This window comes from Vitis riparia, chromosome 14 (assembly GCF_004353265.1).
Source record: "Vitis riparia cultivar Riparia Gloire de Montpellier isolate 1030 chromosome 14, EGFV_Vit.rip_1.0, whole genome shotgun sequence".
Taxonomy (NCBI): Eukaryota; Viridiplantae; Streptophyta; class Magnoliopsida; order Vitales; family Vitaceae; genus Vitis; species Vitis riparia.
Window position 1 is genome coordinate 19908017 of NC_048444.1, and position 20879 is coordinate 19928895.

The 20879-nt window shown below is 32.6% G+C and overlaps 2 protein-coding genes across 4 annotated transcripts in view; both read right to left on the bottom strand.

Annotated features, from left to right (window-relative positions):
- The window catches only part of LOC117931441 (renalase), a 36399-nt gene extending 26566 nt beyond the window's left edge, over nucleotides 1-9833 (bottom strand). The window contains exon 1 of one of the 3 annotated variants that reach the window (XM_034852442.1): nucleotides 9468-9833. In XM_034852442.1, the coding sequence (XP_034708333.1) occupies nucleotides 9468-9779 (312 nt within the window). In that variant the 5' untranslated portion in view covers nucleotides 9780-9833. Of the gene's footprint in view, nucleotides 1-9463 lie in introns of all 3 variants that reach the window. The other 2 variants (XM_034852440.1, XM_034852441.1) reach the window with 2 other exon arrangements.
- A 1048-nt stretch (nucleotides 9834-10881) lies between these two features.
- On the bottom strand, nucleotides 10882-16823 carry LOC117930817 (protein WVD2-like 2). Its single transcript, XM_034851563.1, has 7 exons — nucleotides 16713-16823; nucleotides 13527-14013; nucleotides 12569-12657; nucleotides 12362-12455; nucleotides 12183-12254; nucleotides 11902-12012; nucleotides 10882-11392 (listed from the first exon to the last, which is right to left on the bottom strand). Exons 2-7 carry the CDS (start codon nucleotides 14007-14009, stop codon nucleotides 11090-11092), a joined length of 1152 nt encoding a protein of 383 aa, XP_034707454.1. The 5' UTR covers nucleotides 14010-14013; nucleotides 16713-16823; the 3' UTR covers nucleotides 10882-11089.
- Between the last annotated feature and the right edge of the window lie 4056 nt (nucleotides 16824-20879).

Here is a 20879-nt window from a genome sequence, read left to right on the forward strand (position 1 = left end):
CAATAGCAAATTTTGAAAAAGAAGAACAGCTATCTTTTAAGTTTTCAGTTCGAAAACACGTTTGGTAAAACAAAATAACATTTTTCAAAAAAATAGAAGAGTCCAAATTTGTTTGACTAAGGACAGCTAAAAATGATATAAAAAAATAATAGCAAGAAACCATCTGGCAAGGAATTTAAGGCTCAAGGCATGTTCTTCATGGGAGCTTCAATTGATCGAGTATTAGGTTGTTTATTGTGTGATATTTTTTTTTTGACACTTATTTTGAATTTTGCATCAGTTTGTATGCAAATAATTGGAGAAAATAAATTAATTCAACATTTAGTGATCATAGAAAAAGAATTTTAAAAGTCAAGCAATCAAGGGATAGTTCCTCACTCTTTTTAGTTTATCTTGACTTTCCACTCTTATTATCTATCCTAGGCTCACATTTTGTTCCCTCACTGTGCTAATGTAGATTTCAATCATCAAAGAGTCATCTTGAACATTGCTTCAAATAGAAGTATGATTGTTCAAGGCGTATAATAAGACTATACCTCTTCCACAGTTGAAGTAGGCAGCTCTGGCTGATCTGGAGAGAGATCAGGCCTTGGGCCCAGACGAATTCTCAATGGCATTATGGTCAAATCATTCGCCTACAGTGAAAGGGGAGGTTTATTGAACAGTTTCAAGATCTGGGGATGTTTGAAAGAAGCCTAAAAGCAACATTCTTGGTTTTGGTTCCTAAGAAAGGTCATATAAAGGATTTCAACCCAATCAGCTCAGTGAGGCCCTCTATAGGCTTCTAGATAAAACTTGGGTGAATAAATCAAAGAATGTAATAGGGAAAGTGATCCTTGATCCCAAAATGATTTTGTAGAGCATAAACAAATTATGGAAGCAGCATATCTAATTGCAAAGAGGCTATTGATTCCAATAATAGAGCTCATGAGAGGGGGTGGCTTGTAAGCTTGATATTGAAAGGCCTGTCAACAAGGTTGTTCTCGCTAGTCTTAGCAAACATGGGTTTCAGGCAAAAACAGTTAAGCTGGATAAGATTTAGCATTAGCGTAGCCAGATTCTCAATGTTAGTTATAGAACCCCGTTACCTCCTATTCACAGATGATGCCTCTGTAATCTGTTAACTCAACATTGAGACTTTAGATGGGTCCTTTGATTTGATACAGTATCTAGTTTGAATATAAATCTATTGAAGAGTGAAATCATCCTAGTCATCAAGATCCTGAACGTCAAGAGTTAAAGAATCTGTTGTGAGTTAAGTGTATTTCCTACAACGTACTAGAGCCACCTCTAGAGGCCCCATGCAAACCCTATATTGTGTGCAACATGGTAGAGGAGGGGTAGATGTAGTTTTCATCTAAGGGAGTAAATGGAAAGCACTTTATCCATTTTATTGATTTGTTTCATGTCTTTGTTCAAAATTCCTAAGGAAGTCAATAACAAGATGGAGAAGCATCAACACAATATAAGGGGGGACAATTTTTCAAGGAAGAATGCTCAATGGGTGAAGTGAGACACTGTACATGGAGAGAAGAAGAATGAGGGCCTTGGAATTAGAAGATTGGTGGCACTAAACAAAGCCTTCCTTGGAAAATTGTTGTGGAGGTATGCAAGGGAATATGATTTGGCTTTAGAATTGGGTGATTACAAGCAAGTTTGGGGAGATTGATGGTGGTATGAGTTCCAAAGGGATAGGAGAAGCTAGTGGACCTCTAAGACCATCAGACGTGGTTGGAGTGAGATTTAGCCCAAGGTGAGTATCCCGGTTGGGAATAAGCCATTACACTAAATTTTGGTGTGATGGTTGGTATAACAAGTAACCACTAAAATATTATTGTTTAACTTGAACTTTGAATTTTCTAAGCTGACTTCTACCGAGTCAAAAGTCAAAATTTTGAATTTTTGACTAATGACCAATTTGATGGTGATTTAAGCCAACACTTTTTTTTTCTTTATCTAGAAGGAGTGATTTGAAAATGTTCTTTAAGAAGTGGTTGGATGTGATAATACCTTTTTTCAACCATGTCACTCTTTCTTACCTCTAGGAGGGCTAAAGACATGATAAGATTATTGGATGAAGTCATCTCAAAAGTGATAGCAAACTTGAAGGAGTCAACTTGTGTTTACAAATGAGAAGCAGTCTTTACTTTGCTCTGAGTCACGGTGCCAAAGCTTCTTCCAAAGGTGGGTGCTTTGATAGGATTAGATTGGACGCATTTAATACTTTGCTTGTTAGATAAGCATTTTTTGGAGTCATGTAGAGTAATCTTTCATTTGGTGAAGAAAGAGATCAGAGGTAAAGATTATCCCACTAGGTGTACTAAAAATTTGTGTATACATATTTCTCTTGAAAAACATTTTCTATCAAATTTAAATTTTATTGATCTAAAAATAATGTAGGTACAATCTCTATTTTGTTCTTTAATTCTTCCTTTTATAGTTGTCAATTAAGGGTTTGAAGAGGCTTGATCTTAAATAAAGCGTTAATTGAAGATTTGCTATTATGGACTTGAACTTAATTTGAGTCTTAACCTGATTTAGTTTTAAGTCTTGACTTGACTTAGATCTCGACCTAAGTTGGGCCTTAGTGCAACTTGGGTCTTGGCATGATTTCGATCTTGGCTTAACTTTGGCCTTGGCTTGACTTGAATTGGGCATTGGCTTCATTCAAAAACATTGATTAAGAGTTTGAACAACTTGATCTCAAATTGCAGAAGTCTTTTGCAAATTTCGATCCTAAAGCTTAAAACTTAAGGGATCAAAGATTTAACAATAGAAAGATGTTTTAAAAAAATCGAACATTCTTTAAAAAACCTTCGAAGATTTTTAAAGTCGTGTACTTTGGTGCGCTTTCTTTTTGGCACTTTTAATACATCACTTGTTTACCTATCAAAAAAAAAAAAAAAGATTTGTTAAAGTCTCCTTTTAAGGAAGCTTTAGATCTCCCTTGAAGAGCTCCTTTCCAAGTGTTGCCTTTAAAATTGCCTTTTAAATTGTCTTAAAAGCTTTAGAACGAGCCCTATTTATAGGGATTGCAAGCACTGTATTTGAATAGTTTTCTAATCCCTTAAAAATCCTTAATTAAAGATGATATTTAGGAAGATATGGAAGATCATATTTGGCTAGTCTTAACCATGGAAGAAAATGTCAAGATTTATCGGCGATATTTTGCCAATAAATCGTGTGTCGTGGGCCTTGATATGATAACAACTACAAATATGTCAAGTGAGAGAAATTTTGTATTTTATCCACATTTATTGACAATTTTTCGGCACAATCCCGATATTCAACCAATATTTTAGATATATTTACAATCTTTTCAAGCCATGTCACATGATTTTCATAAATCCTCAAAATTGTAATTATTCGTGGCAACTCAAATAAGAGAAATGGGCTTGAGCCTCATCTCAGCCCACTTATGCATGTAATAGCACCTAGGCACCAATAATATTAAATATGGCATTGGTTTCTTCCCAACTACCAATGTGGAATTTCCTTTATAAAGCTGTTAAATATGAAATACACCTAAAACCAAGCAATATTAGAATTGAACCTGTGAAAACTTCTGCCACCCTACCACATGCACTTTGTAGTCATTAATTCTCATAAAATTATGTGTGTGTGTGTGTGTGTGTGTGTGTGTGTGTGTGTGTGTATTATAAATTAATTAAAATAAATTTATTATAAAATAATTTAATTTTACTTATTATGTATTTTATATAATAATAATTAAATACAATAAAAATATAAATTTATAAATAATTTTATCAATATTTTTAAACAAAAAATACTTATATATATCATCATTTCTTTTATATACTTTAATATATTCAAACTAAATATATTATCATTTTAGTTTTCATGTGTTATTAAATTCTTATAGATATCATTTTTTTAGTTAGAACAATTTCAATATATCTATTATTGTTTTTTATATTATTTTTAGAGTTTTTTCAATGTTTTTTTTTATCAATTTTTGTCCATGTCAAAATTCTCATCGATATTTCCTGAGAAATCTCAATACATCCGTAAAATCCAACTATCGATATATCTGTTAAAACTTATATTTTCATCGTTGGTCTTAACATTGTATTATTCTTTAATTAAATATAATATTCAAGGAGATTTCAAAGACCACATTTGAAATAGTCTTTAATTTATCTCTTTAAAAGAATTGATAATTATTTTTTCAATTATCTAATTAATCATTTGTGCTTATTTTAATTGTCAGAATATCATTTTCTTAATTTAAATGGAAAATAACTGGTCTTCTTCTTACATAAGGCCCATGCAAACATTACATTTTTTTATTGGTAGGATACTTATACCATGTGATGACTTTTAATTGGTCACAATTTAAATTAATTATGAGTTTTTTTTCTTTGGGTGGGGGTGTCCATAATTAGCTTAAATTGATTGATAAATCATAGAAGGTTAAATTTTTTCCTTCTACAATTATTACCCTTCCTTGTTCACTATTGCTTATAATAAAATGGCAAAAGTTAGGAGCTCTACTTGGGAATGGAGGAGCAAGGTCATTAGAGTCCTTTCCAAACCCTAAAGGCTATTTTAGGATTAGGAAATGGACATGATGAGTAGGCTCCTTGAGCACAGTCACTCAACACCCTTTTTATACAATAGAGAGGACAGCTTAGTTAGAAAAGTCGAGAAGAATGCGGGTTTTTTATCAAGTCTTTTTTCTCGTCATTGACTTCAAATTTCTATGAAGTTCCTTGATAAACAGGTTTGGATGTTAGAGGCTCCTCTATGGGTCCTCTTTTTCACTTAGGAAGCTTCTTAGGAGAAAATCTTAACGATCAATCAACTAATTATGAAAAGGGGCTGATCTTCAATAGATGTTGTATGTGCAAGGTTAAGGAGTTAGCAAATCATATCTTAGTCACTATGCCAAAGTCAGTATGCTTTAAGACCTACTGCTCATTTTTGTTCGAGTTGTTGTGAGTGTTTTCAAAGACCATTAGAGAGGTACTCATAGGTTAGAATCATAAAGTAGTGAGAAGAAACTAAAGAATCCTTTGTATCTGTTTTGGTATTTATGGAGCGAGCACAATGGTAGGATTTTTGGAGAAAATGAGAGTTGAAATTATGCGTTCAAAGCATTTTTCATAAGTTCTTTTGTGATTTGGGTAAGATCCCTTGAGGGTTTGATCTTGCTTTTTTGGATTTTATAGATGGTTTGGATCAATTCTTAGGGGTACAGTTTTTTTATTGTTTCCTTCAGTGGTTTATTTTTTTTTTTTTGGGCCTTTGGCCTTTGGCACTCTTTATGTACTTACAGTGCACTTGGGTACACCCCTTTTTATTAGGTGCTTTTAATATCATTTTCTTTCTCTTTGCCTATTAAAAAAAAAAATCATTAGGTTTTCAATCATACCAAAGAACCTTAATTTTCTAAAGCTTCTAGCTTCCAGGTGTTCCAGAGAATCTTCCTTCTCCAAAACTCTTAAGTTTCCAATTATTTCAATTTATCTAAGACACTCCTCCTAATGCAAAAGAAGAAAGATTTGGGTTTTAAGGGATTTTATATCTTCTATGTTATAAATTAAGGATAACTGATTAAAAGGGATAAAATTCCCTCAATATTGTAAAACTAACCCCCCACTTTTAATAGCCTCAAAAATGACCCAACCCGGAAAAAAATACCCATCAGCTACTTCAGCCCCTTTTTCCCTCTCATTCTACTTTTTATTTCCCTCCCTTCGCCTTTTTTTATTTTTCTTCTATCACAAATACCCATCTCTCTTCCCCATCAAGCCAAGCCCTTACTTGAGACTTGAGACCACTACCAAATTCTTTTCGGGCCATTTGGAACACAGCATGGGGTTCATCACTTTTCTTTTGATTTCCATTCTGGTACGATGCACTTCTTCTTTTCTTTGTTAAACCTTTTTCCCTTTTTTATTTCATTAGATTCCTTTTCTTTGTCAAGAAATCACAGATTTTCTCCTTTTTTGGTTTCCAAATCGAAGAAAGAATGCGACACCCAAAGTTGATTTTCCTTTTCTTTCCTTAGTTTTCTAGGCAACCAAACAAAGCATTGATGTCGCAGTAGCAGAAGAAAGGGTCAAATTGTCATTCAATGTGCTAAGAAACAAGGAGATCTTGGGTGTTTCCTCTTGTGTCAGTATGAGAGACTTTCCATCTTGTTTTGGTGAAAATGGGGTTCAAGTAGCTGATTTTACTTCTTTAGGTGTCTCTAGGAGTACTACTCAAAATTTGGTCACATGCATTTGTTCAGCTAAATTAGGAGCCAAACCTTACTTTATCATAATAACATGGAGCAAAAGCTTGGTAGGTTAGTGCCTTAGTATTGAAATCAATGATTGGATGAATTAGCGTCTCTGTAAATTTGATATAAAGCCATGGTTGTTCACCAAAAGAAAAGTGTCTAAGAGTTCTGAGATTAATTCCATTCAAGTAGACACATTGGGACCTCTCTTTGGCAAAATTCGAATCTGAGCTTGAGCCATTGGAGGGCTTCTACTTAGCAGTGGTGTTTAATGGAGAGATGGTTCTACTTCTAGGGGATACGAGGAAAGAAGCATTCAAAAAGACTAATGTCACCCTTGGTTTTTACAATGTCATCTTCATTACTAAGAAGGAACACATTTTTGGAAAGAAGTTGTATGGCACTAAGGCTCAATTTCGAGACAATGACCAAAATCATAATCTATCAATTGAGTGCAACACAATCGGTGCAAACAACCCCTTCCTTGCCATCCATATAGATAGTAAGATGGTAATGCAGGTGAAGCACCTTCGATGGAAGTTTCGAGGAAATTAGACCATCTTGATTGATAGGCTCCTGGTAGAAGTTTTTTGGAATGTCCATAATTGGTTGTTTGGTCTAACTGTTGGAAATGCAATTTTCATATTCCAAACTTGCTCATCAACTGAGAAGTTGTTTGACTTGTTATCATTTTTAATTTTTTGTAATAATGAATCTCATGATCGTAGTTATTTATTCATGTATGTTAACTGTATTCTATGTAGCAAATGCTCAAGCAAGATGGATTAAGCATGACAAGAAATGGAACCAATTTAAATTACCAGAGAATGACATTTTTATTAATTATGCTAATCCAGTTGGACATTGTGATATATGTAGTTAGACACTTTGACATATGTGGTTGGACATTTTGAAATATGTAGTTAGACATTTTGATATATGTCAATATAAATTTAAATGTAGTTTCATGATAGCAGGTTTCTAATTGAATCACAAGATTATTCTAAAGTTATCAATAATATTATTATGGACTTTATAAGCAACAAATTATTTGTGGACATACTTGAAAGAAGTTGTGTCTATTCTAAACTTATCAAACTTAATATGGATTTAATAGATATCAAGTTGATTTTATATAAAATCATTGGAAGTTATGTCCACAATTGACAATTTAAACTTAACTTAATTGTCGTCAAGTTGTTTTGTGTACAAACTTGAAGATAATTAAGTCCACAATCTTCACAAAATACCTGAACGTAACTACTATCAAGTTAACTATGAACAAACTTAAAAGATGTTAAGTCCAAGTCTATTCCACGATTATCATATTTAATCTTAACTTAATCGGTATCGAGTTTATTTTGTATAGATGCATTGGCATCGAGTTTATTTGACCGTTTCCTTCTTTCAACTTTGTTTTTCATGGTTGTAAATGATATTAAAAAATTAAAACAAATTCAAACTTATTTAAATATTTATTACATCTCATTAAAGGTTTGAAAATATTTAATACATAAAAAATGAAAAAAAAAAAAAAGAATAAATATACACTATTTACCCAACTATAACTTTAAGCACTTTAAATTGAAAAAAATTGAAGAGAATTTGTGTGTAAAATATGAAAAAACATGTTGAAAAAGAGATAAATCAGACTTACCAAAGAAAATGGGTTGAAAGAATAGTTGAAGGGAAAATGTGTTGAAAAAAGTACACTCTTTAACTATAGAGAATGTGCTGAAAAAAAATAAAAAAGATAAAGGGGGGAAAGTAATAGTTGGAGGAAAAATGGGCTGAGGGTATTTTTGTTTGAAACGGTTCACTTTTGAGGCTATTAAAAGTGGGGGGGTTTCTTTTGCAATTATAGGGGACTTTTATCCCTTTTAAACGGTTATCCCTATAAATGATGGTGAATTCATTTAAAAGCCTCGATGTTTTCAATTAATTCAAAAAATGGTTCAAAGAAAATACCGAGAATGGCATATTATTGTTCTCTGAAGGTTTTAAACATACTTTCTAATAACAATTTTTTTAACTTTCTCTAGGTCTTAAGAACAGGAAAATATTCTATCCATGAATGACTTAAGTAAGCAAGGACATTGATTTTTAAAGTACAATAACTTGAGAGTGTCACTAGGGTGACACCACATTACATGTATGTTTATATGTTACAAATACTTTCAATAAACACAAGTGCAATACACAAGTTCAGAAGTCGTGAACTAACACTCTTCCCCCACCCACCCCACACTAGTGGAGAAGGGGTTCCACCATAAAGTGGCACATGGTGGTTTTTCTAGGTTGATTATGTCAAACCCACTAGGTTCAAATCTCCTTGGATTTGAAAATAGAAAGGTTTAGAATTTCATCGTCCAAGAATATTTGTCAGATTTTGAGTGATGTGCCTCAGATTTAATGGGTATTTGTTTATGTGTTATAGCATTCCTTATTCTTGTTATGAGTCTTATTGAGAAAGTCTTTTTTTCTCTAGCACAAGTTCCTAAATTTAAGTAGAGTAAAATTTGACAACTAGGTTCTATGTAAAGTCTTTTTGTCTGTATGAGTCAAGCTTATAGATGTTAGTAAATTCTTTCCAAATCTAAGTCTTATAAAGAGTTCAGGAATTTTCTCTTAGGTAGCACATTCTTATTTAAAAAGTTTTAGCTTAGGGTTGGGAGGGTTTAGTAAATATATGCCTATAACCAAGCAAAAGGTAAGTTTCCATCCATTTAGTTTTACTGTATTTTACTTTCTGCATTATTGTTTTATTTTGTACACATGAACAGCTTTTCAATAACCTTAATCTTAACCCAAAAATCCCATCTTTTCCCACCATTCTAGTAATAAAACCCATTTTTTCCTTGCTGTCCAGGATTTTTGGCAAAGTTTTCTTACTCATTTCAACCCATAAATCGCCTAAAATCATAGCACTCTGGCCCTTAAACCATCCATAAACCTTATTCATCTTTCCCTCCATAAACCCCAAGAACTGAAGCCCGACCACTACCTATTTTCTAAGCCACTCCTAAGGAAAAAATAATTAATTAATTGAACGACACACCCTATAAATTGCATTACTCGTTTCGTATAATTTATGAGTACACCCTCTCAACAAATAAGCTTTGCAAGACACACTGCCCACACAACCATTTCGAAACGTCAACAGCCGAATGGTACATCAATGGAAGAAATTCAGGAGACAAAAGATGAACTGACCAACCGTGTCGAACACCGTGGACCGAACCCCTCTTTTCTCCAAATACAGAGCACAGCTGAGACCCGCCATTCCTCCGCCGATGATAGCGACAGCGGGGTCATCGGGTAGCGGAGCGGTGAACATGACCTGCTCTTGGTTGAAGGATTTCTTGAGAATCGACTTCCGAGAAGCGCCGTAAGATGCTTTTCTTGGCTTTCTGGAAGTGGGTTTTTGGCCTTGCATGGAGCTTGCTTTCTTGGGATTGGGTTTCGATAGGGAGCCTGAAACTAGGGTAAGAGTCAGGGTCTTGGGGAGTGTGGTGGAGAAGGTGGCCATGGCTCTGTAATTTGGTGGCAAAAGCGCTCTTTAAGTCTTAACGCATTGCAGCTCTTCCCTTTTATCTTAAACAAAACAGCTGGAACCATCAGAACGACAGAACCGTTTAAAAATAGATACTCTTATGAAAAAATAAAATTCTTATATCCTTAAAAAATTCAAAATTTAAAAATCTTACAAGAGTGAAAAAAATTTATTCTATTATTTTAAATTTTTTTTAAATACGTTTTTTAAAATACATTAAATATGTAATCAAATTTTATAAGAATTTCTATGTGATTTTTTTATTTTTAAAAATAAAAAGTAAAAAAATATATCCTAACAAAATTAGTAAAGAAAATAAGAACATTTTCATTATATGAAGGATTAATTTTTATTTTTTACGATAAACCGAGGTAAGTAGCTCAAATTTCCAATTTTTGAATGGATATTAATGTGCAACTACAATTCAAACTTGAAATTTCAAACTAAAATTGTTTTTAAACAAGATATTGAAAGTAATTTATTTGGTAATTATTTTGATACAGTTTTGAAAAATGATTTTTAAAAATAATTTTATAATGTTTTATAGAACAAAATTCTATGTAAAAACTTAAAATATTTGTAACTTGTTTTTAATATTTTCAAATATGTTTCAAAAATGATTTTAATGTCCAATATTTTATTTTTAATAATTCTTTATGTTTAATTACAAAAAATAACTTAAAGATATTTTCTAATAACACCATATTTTATGTTCTTCAAAAAACAATTTTTGATTTTTGATTATCGAAGTGCTTTTCTAGTTTTTTTGTTATGAAAAATAAAAAATTATTTTCAAAACCAATTCCCCAACAGACCCTATGTTTTCCATTAAATATGGAAGCCTTAATTGCTTCACGTGGGCCCCAATAATAAAGAAAAATTTGGGAGTGTTAAAAAATAAAAATTGATGGGTCATTCCCAAACATTCTTTCCAAGGACATTTAAAATAAAAAAGAACTGCAGAGGCAGCAAGAGTTGTTCAAAGAAATAGGATATAATCTACATCTAACAACAACATACCTGATCCAATCCATAAAACTAGTGCAAAAGCATATATTATATATAGCCCATGGGGAGAAACATTAGAAAAACAACTCCTTTATATATAAATATATGACTTGTACCAATATGACTTACACAAAATATACAATTCACATCAACACAAACCACTTAAACAAAAGTCACTGCAGGTGGAAAAGATAATACACCTCTTAGTTCTCAGGACGTCCACATGATAACAATTAGGGAAACTAGACAACTTTCCCCACTTAAAAACCATCAACTGTTCATGAGTGAACAGTGATGTCTGTGTTTGTCTGCTCAATGATCTTTGGAGGAGTGGATTTCGTTGTCTCCTTGGCCTGTTTTGGTTGCTCTTTCACTTTGCAAGCACTGTTACCAGCTCGGCCAGCGATCTGATCCTTGTTCTTGGTGGTGGTTGTTGTGCTGGAATCATATTTGTAACTGCCAAGGCTGTGGCGGCTTGCCCGACTGCAAACTCTTCCCTTTTCTTCCTGAGATGAGATAGTTGCATCGCTGCAACTCTTTCTCCGGCCCAGTTTTGGTGATACAGGGCGAGTCAATGGTACCTGGGCATCCAATCAAACAAAGCGCATAAATATTTTGTGGTCCAACAAAAGCTGCAGGTACAACAGGAAGCTACATAGCAGGACTAGCAGACACCAAAATGGGTAATTTTAAACAGTAAGCATAAATATTCCAGCAGAGGTCCTACCCCATCTTGCATGGGTGCTTGAACATAAAACACAATATATAAGGAGGCAGCCCAAATTGGAATATTGCTCCTAATTCCCACCTCCAGGTTTACACCATCTCTTCCTCACTGTCACACTGTTGTTTACAACCCCAAAAATGCATACTAAAAAGAATTCAAATTCATGTCAGTGCAGAGATAAGTTCATTGCTTAATGATTTAATTTATTTGGTCACTTACATTTCTAGTATTTTCCCCTATCTACAGATGCTTTGTCACTGGATGCAAACTGCAGGATCCTTTGCCAGTTCAAAACTTATCTTAAATCTATGCACTTCTTACTGGACTCATATAGAACTAAGAAAAGAAGGTCCGACATTTTACCTTCTTCAGTTCAACCTTGGGTGGGGGACCCTCATTGTAGAAACTAGGAACCGGATTTGCTTTGAACACCATATTTTTTCTAAGTTGCCTGATAGCTGCTTCTTGCTCTTCCTAGAAATTTACAATGGAGAAAAGAAACAAGGGTGAGGAGGTTGCATTAAAAAAATCGTATACAGATTTGCAAAAGAAGTGCAGGGAAAACATATGACATAAGTTAAAAGACATGCAAATGGGGATAAAGACCATGTAAAACACTTCTCAGAGAAAACAAAATGTTGTACCTTGTGCCTTGCTTCACACTGGCTTCTCTCTAGTACCAAAGCTTGGTGTTTTTCCTCTAACTTCGAATAAAACTAGAAGATTGAAAAATAAAAATAAAAAATGATAAAAAAAAAAATAAAAAAAAAACTAGTTGCTAATTAAGGTGTATTGCAAATGCTATTTGATACAGAAACAATACCTCCTTCCGTTTCTCTGCACGTTCAGTGCATCTAAATGTGGGAGCTGTTCCAACTGTTGTTCGGGATTTAATTGTTCGTACAGATGCTGCAGCGCTAAGCATGGCTAAGGATAATTCTACTTTGAGACTGATAAAAACCAAATTTACAACATAGCATATAAAGCACTCTGTCCAATTAGAACCTGCTTAAAGTCTAACAAAGGATACGAGGATGCAACAGACCAATTATCCTCTTCGTCCAGATGCTTTCTATTGTCATGTTGCAAAAGCTTCCTCACTGACAGAGGTGAGTTTGGCTGGAAGAGATTTTAAAAAGAAAAACTCAGGACCAGCAGTCTCCAAATCTACGATCATATCAAAAAATATATTTTCTAACAAATGAAAAAAATCTTTCTGGTTCCCACGCACTCAAAAAGTTATAACTGCTCACTCTGCTACAATGGATCTCCTTCAAATTTCCAATACACAGGCAATTCTCATGCAATCAAAATGAAGTAATTCGTTATTTTCAATGAGCACACCTTAAAGGCATAATCATGCATTCAAGGAAACAACTAGCCAGCAGGGTTAGCAATGACCTGGGTTGAATCAACCATATAAAGATATATGTAGGAATGGCCATCGGTCAGCAGGATCAAAATCAGGACATATAGATATTAATACAAAATCAATCAATTTACAAGTTTGAATCCATCCGACCATCCAATCATCCAAGTTAAAAAAAAGGAGGGGGGGGGGGGGGGGAGAAATTTCAAACAACAAAAAATGACATCAGTAGTGAAGTAAGAAGTTTGTCACTATTTCTACATGCAGCATGCTTTGTTTGCCTACAGCTTCTAAACGATAAAGGAAGAACCAACAGAAGGATTCGATGGTTCACTTTTACAAACTTCTATTCCACATAGGAAATAGAAAACCCCCAAAATCTTTAATAGCTCATTCACCACTCAACTCCTATTTTCAAACCAAACTCCAGATATTTGTAATGGTTTCAGTTTTCTCAACCTTAAAGCAACCCCAAAATGGATCAGGTTGGATCCTGATCAAGTCAATGGATCGAGTTTGGGTCAGGTGCAAAGGTGGGCACAAAATCGCCACCCCTATCCACAGATTAGAGTACAAAATAGATGACAAAAACACATAATATTGCTAGGTACTTAACTACCTGTGATTTCTTACTACTGTTGGGAGACTGTAAATTGTTAACATTAGATGACCCATTCACACCAACAGCAGCAGTTTCAACCCCAATAGGACGACTCACGCATGAAGCACGCTCACGCTTGTCAGTTGCCAGAGCAAATGGCTGGGGAACAGTACAGTTTCTCGAATTTCCAATAGGATCAGATTTCGTTGTAGGAGAGCATGCCTTTTTATTTTCACTTGACTTCTGAGATCCAGGTTTCATAGTTTTCTCTTCAAGCCGACCACCGTTAAAATTTGTGCTTCTTACACCTAGTACATCTTGCTTCTCATTACACTTTTCAACAACTGAGCTTTCTTCAGTGCATTCCTTGACATCATAGTCCTTTGCTTCAATGCTTCCTTCTGAAATTGCATCAACTGTACCGTGGGAAACACCATTTGAATTCACTATAATGGTGTGTGGCTTCTTGTCCATTTGTGTATCAGTAAGCTCCCTTCCCATCAAGCTACATTGAAAATCAAAGGCTAAGAGTTAAGAAACAAGACAGACTGACAAATAAGGAAATGACTTTATTTTCTTTTAATGTTCAAATGCTTCCTAATTCTTATAACTTTTCAGCATATTATCTCATATTTTCAAAAGCAAAGCAAGGCCGAAAATTTAATTAACAAAAGATGTAAAAGTCAAACAATTTTACAAACATGCTAAAGACCACCAGACGATTAGCATTTGCTATCTTTATATTATGACAATAGCTTTATGATTCTACTCCATGCCTCACATTGTTAATCTCCCTTTGGACAAATCAAAAAGAAAATGTTTAATCAAATGAACCGATTCACACAAACAGCCTTGTTAAGAGACTCAATGGCATTAATAGCGATTTTTCACAAAATGAACGGCATTTATGTTACAAGTCATTTTACAAGGACATCTGGTGAAGCAATTCAATGATACGATATTCCTCTATCAAGAAAGTTCCTTCCTTCTACAGATAAATTAACTTTGTTTGCATCCTAGTAGAAAAAAGTTAATTATGAGCACTTTCCAAGCCCCCAGTTTTTAACAAAAGATATAAAACCAAAAAAACAAAATAAATAAAAAATTGACAAAATTTGACAATGTGAAACAAATAAAATAACACCACCCAGATCTAAACAGTTCAAGCTTAGGGAGAGGGAATGGACAAGGAAAGACCTTCATCCAGAACCATGTCTAACTTTGAGAGACTATAACCCAAAAAAAGCTAATTTCTTTTCCTTTTTTAGATATAGATGTTTTTCCACATCAATCAGCTAAACAACCCCACAAATCAGTCTAGGGGGCCTAAAATTTAGAAAAGCCGCATCATGTGTCATGCTTCCTACATCTCTTACAAAATGCATGCTAGAACCCTATCACAACTGGAATCTGCAATGAGATGTAGGATTCTATGATCTTTACACAGAATCCATGTTGGCTAGAAATAATACAGGGCTCTTTTATCTTCGGACAAAATCCATATTGCCTGGTGTTCTTTCCCCAATGCAAATGACAACTTGACATCACAATATGGCCAGAATTAGAGTACAAGTTTGTGATCTTACTCCATAACTTTATGTTGCCATAGTATGGACTTCTCAATCATAATCCACATGCACATAATCCTGAGCTTCCCCCTGCCCCACCTTCTGTCCACTTAGTCCTTGTAGCCTTCCTGGCTTGTCAATAGCACTTTTTGCAACAAAATGCAGAACAGAATTGAAAGGTAAGCAAGGTATTCCACAAACTTTGGTTGCTCTTAGTTGGCCCAAATAGGAGAAAAGCAATTATTCCTATGATTCTTATTCCTATAAGTGACTATCGAAGCCGGCAGGGATTAGATGGTAGTCAGGACTTCCCATTCCCCTGGTAGTCTATGTTAATGTCAGGATCAATGAAAAAATATATGGTTTTCCTATTTCTCCACTTTATCATCAACTATACAGAAAATCCTGACTTCCCCAACAACAAACATGAAATTCAGAAGGAACATTTTTTTAATAGGAAATAAGAAATATTTTATCTTCCTTCCCCACACTTTCTTAGCAACCAAACAGCAAATGTATACTTCCTCAGCAACCAAATCAACACAAACTTGAAATGAAAAAGACTTTCATTATCTCTTCATTTTCGCCACTTTCTTGGCAATCAAACATAAAATCACCATTTACCCAGCAATTACACATAAAATCACCACTTTCTCAGCCACCAAAACAACAATAAGAATGAGCTCTGTGCTGCCAAAGATACACTAGTTTGCAGTAATTTGCAATCAGCCAAACCCAAACTAATACCTCCAGCAATAAACCCTAACCTCTCACTAAAAATAAACTCTTAATCCAATAAGAGAAAGAAAAGAAAAGAAAAGAAAATGATGAAAAACGACAAAACAACATTCCCAGAACAAAATATTTTATAACCAAGTACCATACTAAATGATATGAATCGACAAATTTAATACCCAAAAATATTAGGTGGGATCCAAAGCCCATCCTTACTGTCATCCGTAGACTCTAGTCATTTCTAAATTGTCTTAAACTCAAATCTCCCAAGATTTTCTTCTCAACCCATCAACAAAGAAAAACAACTCCATAGATTCAAACAAAAAAAAGGCCAGTGCAAAGAAGCAGAAGAGCATGAATTCAGACCATGCCATAACACAACAGATCTCCCGTTATTCACATAGCAAGGGTGAAAAATAAAAATAAAAATAAAATAAGACAAAATAGAAACCAAATATCATGAATTGCTAAAAAAAAAAACCTTCCATTTACGAGCCGATGTTCACAGATATAAAGAAAATTAAACAATACTTCAGAACACCCAAGAGAGGGAGATTTCAGAGAGAGAAAATGAAGTAAGAACCAAAAAATTTTGAGTACACAAAAACGCACAAATCCCACAAAAGTCTAAGATTGAAAAAACCCCCAAACACATCCCTCACCCAGCACTCACATACCCAAAACCCAACACTGCCACAGAAAAAAAAAAACAAAAACAAAAAAAAAAACAAACAAACAAATAAACACCCACCGAGCAAAACCAAAATCCAAAACCAAAATTGAGAAGAACCAAAAGATACGGCAACCAAATCATGAAACAATTCACACAAAACCCGAACCACATTGCAATAATTCACAAAAAGAACAGAACCAACACAGCCAAGATTCAAAGATTTCTTACATTTCTGCTCCGATCCGTAGGGATTTGGCCCTGCCTCTCTCTACTTTCTCCTCGTCCAAACACCCCTCCCACAACGTTTATGAGATTTTCCACCCCCTACACCGACTCCCCATCGTGCCTGCGTGTCGCCGTAATATATAGACATACTTTTTTATTTCTTCCTTGTTTTTTGTCTCCGTTTTTTGTTTTTAGTCTCTTTTAACGGCGTTAGGTAACGGTGAAATTCAAAAACAGAAAAAAAGAGGAAAAAAAAAACTAATTACCAGGGGGCGGTGGGAGACGTGGCATCTGTTCGAATCTCGTTGGAGGGTTTTTGATTTCCCTTTTCCTCTGCTTTTGACTGTGGAAAATTTGTGGGTGAATTGTTCAAATGGGACCATTTTCTTAAATGACCATATTGCCCCTCTTCCTTCCTACCACTCACTATATTTAGTGAACATGAAAAAAAAAAAAAAAAAACTATAAATAGAGGTAGTTGGATAAATTGAAATAGAAAAAAGACGGTAATAGACATATCATATCTCATCCATACTCTTTAATATAGTATTATTTGGAATCTTTTAATTTTTGAATAAAAACAAGTCATGCCCTAATAATTCATGGGTATTTAATACATTGACAAAAAAAATGATATCATGAAACATGACAAGGTTCATTGATATGTTTCCATGAAAAAGTGGGTATTAATAATAGAATCTTATTTATTACATCATTATAACTTTATAGAAAATATTTTCAAAACATACATGTATCAAATCGAACTATCGTATATTCAAAAAATACACCGACATGTCTTATCATAGTATCGAAACATACTTTTTCTATATCTATCGAAAAAAAATACTACAAATTAGGTGATGATGACAATGAGATGAGTTTTCCCTCCTCATCCCGCCCCTATTATATATAAAATTAAGTTTTAAAATTAAATTAAATCAAATAAACAGGGCGGGATGGGACAGGTATGGGAATTGCTATGTAAGTTTCATTATTTTCTATTTTAATTTTTTATTTATATCACTTACGAGTCTTGTTACTTTCTACCCTATTCCATTTATTTAAATATGGGTCCCACATATTTAATCTTTATTCAAGATTCCAAAATTTACTACTATTGATACAAATCAGGTAATGGTCATATTTTTAACTTAAGTTTCATTACTTTCTATATGAATTTTATTGTTTATATCAAGCACAGATTTTATTATTATTTACTGTATCTCATTTATTTATATCTTGGTTTCATTTATTTATAACCAATCCCACATATTTAAACTTTATTTAAGAACCCAAATTTCACTAGTAATTATTTTTTACCGTATCTCATTTATTTATATCTGGGTTTCATTTATTTATAATCGATCCTAGATATTTAGACTTTATTCAAGAACCCAAATTTCACTAGCGGATGAATCAAAATCGGATAGATATTCAATCTCATTTTGAGTAGAAACAAAAATTGACCAATTATTATAACATGTTATAAACCCATCTCATTTAAGAAAGCTTCCAATGCTCAAAATTAAGATGTGGTAGCACTAAATAAATATTACAAGAATGATAAAGCATTGTGTGACATTTATTTAAGGTGGGGTTGTGAAGAGTGAAGTTACATTTGGGAAACCATTTTTTTTTCCTAGTGTGAAGTGAACAGGAAAGAAAAGGTGTGAGGCCCCTTGACATGTTGCCAATGGTGAGTGCAGGCAAATAATCTTTCCCAAATAAAAGATGGGATTTCTTTTTTGTTTGCACTTAATTGCAAATTTGTACCCTTCTTTTTTGCCCCCTGTTCCCCATTTCCTTGACAACCCCCACTTTTTCAAAAACCCCCTCCTTTTATTTTTGAAAGTGATGGATTCTCTTGGTAGTTTGATTACTAAGGCACAATTTTAGACACCATCAACCCAAAATTTACCCTCATTTCCTACTTTATAAAATCAAAATCTATTATGAAAAAATAAATATATTTTTAAAATATATTTAAAGTTAATAAATTATTTTTATGTATTAGGTTAATTTCAACATTTTTATATAAATATGAAACCATTTAAAAAATCATATTTTAATTATATTTTTTATAATTTTTATTAAAAATCAAATATATATATTTTTTTTATTAAAAATCAAATATAAAAAAATATTTTTATTCAAGTCAAAATAGGTGTAAATCTTTCTAAGATTTGAATAAAAGTTCAAATTTTAGATAAAAGTTAAACCTTTTATTTTTATTTTTGGATAAAACATATTAAATTAAAACTTTGAAAAAAAAATAAAAACAATCCAAATTTAAAAAAGAAAAAAGGTTCTTTAAAAAATTATTTTCTACTATTTTTTTCCTTTTTTTCTTGGGCGTGGGAGCCCTTGAGATTTTCTTTCAAAGATTTAACAGCTTGGTCAAACTTATTGACCAAGTCCCACGAACTTTTCAAAGAATTACAGTGGGATGTCTGTGAAATTCCAAGGAGACATTCTTCTTTTGATTTATCTGCCACTATGCTGAAAATAATACAAAAAGACTTCTATGTATCAGTTTGAAAACAACCACACTTTCCTACCAAAGCTGCCCTTATGGATAGGGTGGTGCCCTCTAAACTTAAGGCTTGTCTTAAAAAAAGCTGTACAACTAATTGACCAATTTAAATCTGGTGGCAGGTCTCCTTTGAAAAAGAATACACATTATCTCAAGTTATTGCATTTTAAAAGCTAGGTTTGAGTGTTCAACTCGAAGTGTTTTTAATTGAAGTAATTTTTAGAAAGTATTCTCATAAGTGATTTTTTAATTCTATAAATGATTTTTAAAATTCTGAAAAACGTTTTTTAAAATTTATCAAACATTTAATATTTTCTTAAAAACACTTTTTAAGTTAAAAGCGTTTCATAAAATTATTGTTAAACTTACTCTAAAAATGCGTTTGGGAGTGATTTTAAAAATTGTTTTTAGCATTTTTAACACTTGAATGATAAAAAATTTCAAGTATTAAAAATATTAAAAAAGCTTTTTAGAATTACTATCAAACGAATTTTAAGAGTAAGTTGCTTATGTCCACACAGGTGAAGGGATATGCAAAGTTCATTTGAGAAAAATCATGCTTTATAAGGTATATTTAACCACTTGGGAAGTATTTTTTATAGAAATGTTTTTAATTAAAATGTTTTCTTTAAAAATATTTTTAAGAAAATCACTTCTAATGTGTTTTTCTCAAAAACACTATAAGTGATTTTTCAAATATAAGAATGTTTTTTAAATTTTGCTAAATATCTAATTTTTCTTTAAAAACATTTTTTACGTTAAAAATATTTTTTTTTAAATACTGTTAAAGTGACCCTTAGAGTATGTTTAGCATTAATTTTAGGAAGTATTTCTAATATTTGAAAAATAAAAATTTTCAAATATTAAAAAGATTAAAAGTGTTTCCTAAAATCACTATCAAATGGATTCTTGTGTTTGATAATGATTTTAAAAAACGTTTCTAATATTTCTAAAATTTGAATGATAAAAATTTTCAAGTGTTAAAAATGTTAAAAATATTTTCTAAAATCACTATGAAATGGGCTATTAGTAACCTATGATCATATATATATTTTATAAAGAAAAAATTATCTTTCATACCACAAAAAAAAAAAAAAAAAAAAAACAATGATAATTTCACATGTTCACTTAGAATTATATAGAAAGATTATTTGATTAAAAAAGATATTAAAAATGTAAATATAAATATAACCTTCTTTAGACAAAACTATGTTTCAATAAATTTTTTTTAATGCCATTGTACATCGAGCATTTTTTTGATAAAAAGTTTAAGAGCAAAAACGTCAAAATGAGGTTGTATATACAATTTTTAATGCACGGAATTTTTATTTTTATTTTTATTTTTTTCATATGAGTATTATCTCATTCATTTTAATCAGATATTTCTATATATAATTATGGTCATGATATTTTATTCTATAACAAATTGCCACTATAACCATGCTTCATAACCTTATGCTTATGATCTTCCACACCAAACCAACCCCAATAAAATCCACAACCATTGAAGTAAAAGTAAGTTCACACACATACATTTTAAGTAATGTATGTATTCTCTTCTTCAAACATTCACATTTGACTTGACCATTGAAGAGAAGCTGATCAAACCGACCGTCTCACTTTAGTCGGTCTCTATC